We start from the raw sequence: 2,680 nt of genomic DNA, 5'->3' as shown, positions 1-2,680 counted from the left end.
GGGGGGGAACGGGGTGCCAGGGTGTCCGTGGAGGAGGGAAAGGGGTGTTTGGGGGGGAACGGGGTGCCAGGGTGGCCGTGGAGGAGAGAAAGGGGTGTTTGGGGGGGGAACGGGGTGCCCACGGGGTCCTTGGCAAGGGGGGCATGGGGTGCCCAGAGCATCACACCCACAGGGGCACCCACGGGGCGCAAGGGCCGCCCTGGGGGGTCCCAGGAAGGGCAAGGGGTGCCCGCAAGGGACAAAAGGGGGGGTGCCCGCAGCGGGGGGRCGATGCCCGCCCCGCCGGGGTGGGCCGTGCCCCGCTGACGGGCGCCCRCCCGTCCCCTAGGTGCCACGTCATCACCCAGTTCAACCGGGGCATCTACGACTACATCGTGGCCACGGACGAGGAGGCGCCGGCGGCACCCGCCGCGCAGCCCCGGCGCAAGAAGCGCAAGGGTGCTGCCGCCGCTGACAAGTGAGCGGCCGCCGGGTCCCCGCGGGTGCCACCGCGTCGCCGGGATGGGGCTCCCGTGCCAAGGGGAGATCCCCGTGCCCACGAAGGTGTCCTTGCTGCCGCTGTCCCCGTGCCCACGGCGTTCCCCTTGCCCGGGGTGTCCCTGTGCCCATGTGGGTCCCCCTTGCTCCAGGTGCCCCCGTGGTCCCCGAAGTCCCTCTGCCTGTGTGGCTCCCCTTGTCCACGATGTCCCCCTGCCCAGGGTGTCCCCGTGCCCACGGGGTTCCTGTGCCACCCTGACGTCCCATCCCGGCAGGGGCAAGGACCCCGAGTACGGTGTCGCGCGAGGCATCGACTTCCAAAACGTGGCCGCCGTCATCAACTTCGACGTGCCGCCGACGGTCGAGTCCTACATCCACCGGGTGGGCAGGTAGGTCCGGGGGGGCCGGGGGGGTGCCCGCCTTCCCCCCCAGCGCCCCAACCCTCCGCGCCCACAGGACGGCCCGCGCGGACAACCCCGGCACGGCGCTCACCTTCGTGCTGCCCGAGGAGCAGGACCGGCTGGTCGAGATCGAGGACGCCCTCGCCGGAGGTCAGGGTGGGGGCAGCGGGTGCGAAGGGACGTCGGGATGCGCCGGAGGGCGCCGCGAGGGTGCTGGGTGGGCGCCGGCGCCGAGGGCGGCGGTGACGCCGTGTCGGTTTGCGTCCCCAGACGGCGGCGAGTCGATGCTGCAGCCCTACCGGTTCTGCATGGAGGAGATCGAGGGACTGCGCTACCGGTGCCGGGTGCGTGGGCAGGATCGGGGTGCCGGCAGCGGGTACGAGGGTGCCACCGGGTGAGGGGGGGTGGCAGAGCCAGCGGCTCTGACCCTGTGTCCCCCCAGGACGCCATGCGCTCCGTCACCAAGCAGGCGGTGAAGGAGGCTCGGCTGCGGGAGATAAAGGAGGAGCTGCTCAACTCGGAGAAGCTCAAGGTACCCGCGGGGCGTCGGGTGGCATCGGGGGGGGGCTGGGGTGGGCACGGCGGGTGCCAGGCTGTGCTGGCAGCGCCGGGCCCTGCCGCATACCGGTTCCGTGCGCCCAGACGTACTTCGAGGACAACCCCCGGGACCTGCACGTCCTGCGGCACGACAAGCCCCTGCACCCCGCCATCGTCAAGCCGCACCTGCGCAACGTGCCCGAGTACCTGGGTACGTCGCGTGCCGAGCGGCGGGCGCTGGCAAGGGGAAGGGGCAAGAGGGGCACCTCGGCGCTGCCGGGGACGGGAGGGGGACGCTGGGAGCGGTGCCCCCGGATGGGGAGGCTGCAGACGGCGCCCAGGGGTGGCACGGGGACGTTACGGGGGGGCCGGGATGGGGACAGCGGGCGAGGATTGCGGGGACGCTGACGCCCTCTTCCGCGGTGCCCGCAGTGCCCCCCAGCCTCCGCGGCGTCGCCAAGCCCGCCCTCAAGAAGCGCAAGCGGCAGCGGGTGCCCCACGCCGGTGCCGGCCGCCGGGGCGGCCCCAAGGTGAGCGCGGGGCACCCTCGACCCAGCCGGGCGCACGGGTGCCACCTAGCACCCGGGTGCCCGAGCGTCCCCGCTGTGCCAACGGTGGCCTGACGCTGCTTTTCTCCCCCCCTGCTCCAGACCCGCGGCACCACCAACCCGCTGCAGAGCTTCAAATACGCCCGCCACCGCGCCAAGCGCCCGGCCGCGCAGCCGACCTGAGTCCCCCCGCGTGCCCCGGACTGTGCCCTCCGGCCCCTGGGGGCACCGCGGCCGCCTCGCAGCCCCCCGAGGCCGAGGTATCTCTGTGCCGTAGCCTGCGGGCGGCCGTGCCCAATAAAGGTGCCAGCGGACCGGGCCGAGCGTGCCGTTTGCTCTTGGGGCGCTTCTCCCCGCCGCCCGCGAGCTACGTGACAGCGGCGGGCAGCGGTGACGTGGACGCGAGATGCGGCGTGCCCCGCTGACGCGGGGCGAAGGTGCCAGGGCGTTATCGGCCCCCTTATCGAGGCCAAGGCCGTTGCGGGAGCCATAAAGCAGGGCAAGGGTAAGGCGTCTGCCCCGGGCAAGGGCACGAGAGTGGCACTGCCAACCCGGGGGGCTTCCTGGCCTCCTTTTAGGCGCCTGCTGCCTCCGTGCCAGTGCGGACGCGGGCGCTGCCACCCCGTAGCCCGGCTCTGTGCTCCCGGCTCGCCGCGGGGCTGCCATCGCCCAGGTTGGCGCTGTGCCCACCTCTCCCCAGCGCCRTGGGTGCCAGCT

The 2,680-nt window shown here is 73.6% G+C and overlaps 1 protein-coding gene across 1 annotated transcript in view; it reads left to right on the top strand.

Annotated features, from left to right (window-relative positions):
• Nucleotides 1–2,242, top strand: part of DDX56 (DEAD-box helicase 56) — a 6,071-nt gene extending 3,829 nt beyond the window's left edge. Inside the window, exons 7-14 of the mRNA XM_026085259.1 lie at nucleotides 329–457; nucleotides 753–866; nucleotides 934–1,028; nucleotides 1,149–1,222; nucleotides 1,321–1,410; nucleotides 1,521–1,626; nucleotides 1,848–1,945; nucleotides 2,066–2,242. Of these exons, the coding sequence (XP_025941044.1) occupies nucleotides 329–457; nucleotides 753–866; nucleotides 934–1,028; nucleotides 1,149–1,222; nucleotides 1,321–1,410; nucleotides 1,521–1,626; nucleotides 1,848–1,945; nucleotides 2,066–2,146 (787 nt within the window). The 3' untranslated portion in view covers nucleotides 2,147–2,242. The remainder of the gene's footprint in view (nucleotides 1–328; nucleotides 458–752; nucleotides 867–933; nucleotides 1,029–1,148; nucleotides 1,223–1,320; nucleotides 1,411–1,520; nucleotides 1,627–1,847; nucleotides 1,946–2,065) is intronic.
• The last annotated feature ends 438 nt before the right edge of the window (nucleotides 2,243–2,680 follow it).

This window comes from Apteryx rowi, unplaced genomic scaffold (assembly GCF_003343035.1).
Source record: "Apteryx rowi isolate R43461 unplaced genomic scaffold, aptRow1 scaffold_662, whole genome shotgun sequence".
Taxonomy (NCBI): Eukaryota; Metazoa; Chordata; class Aves; order Apterygiformes; family Apterygidae; genus Apteryx; species Apteryx rowi.
Note: the sequence above shows the minus strand (reverse complement) of the source record. Positions and strands in the feature narration are given on the sequence as shown.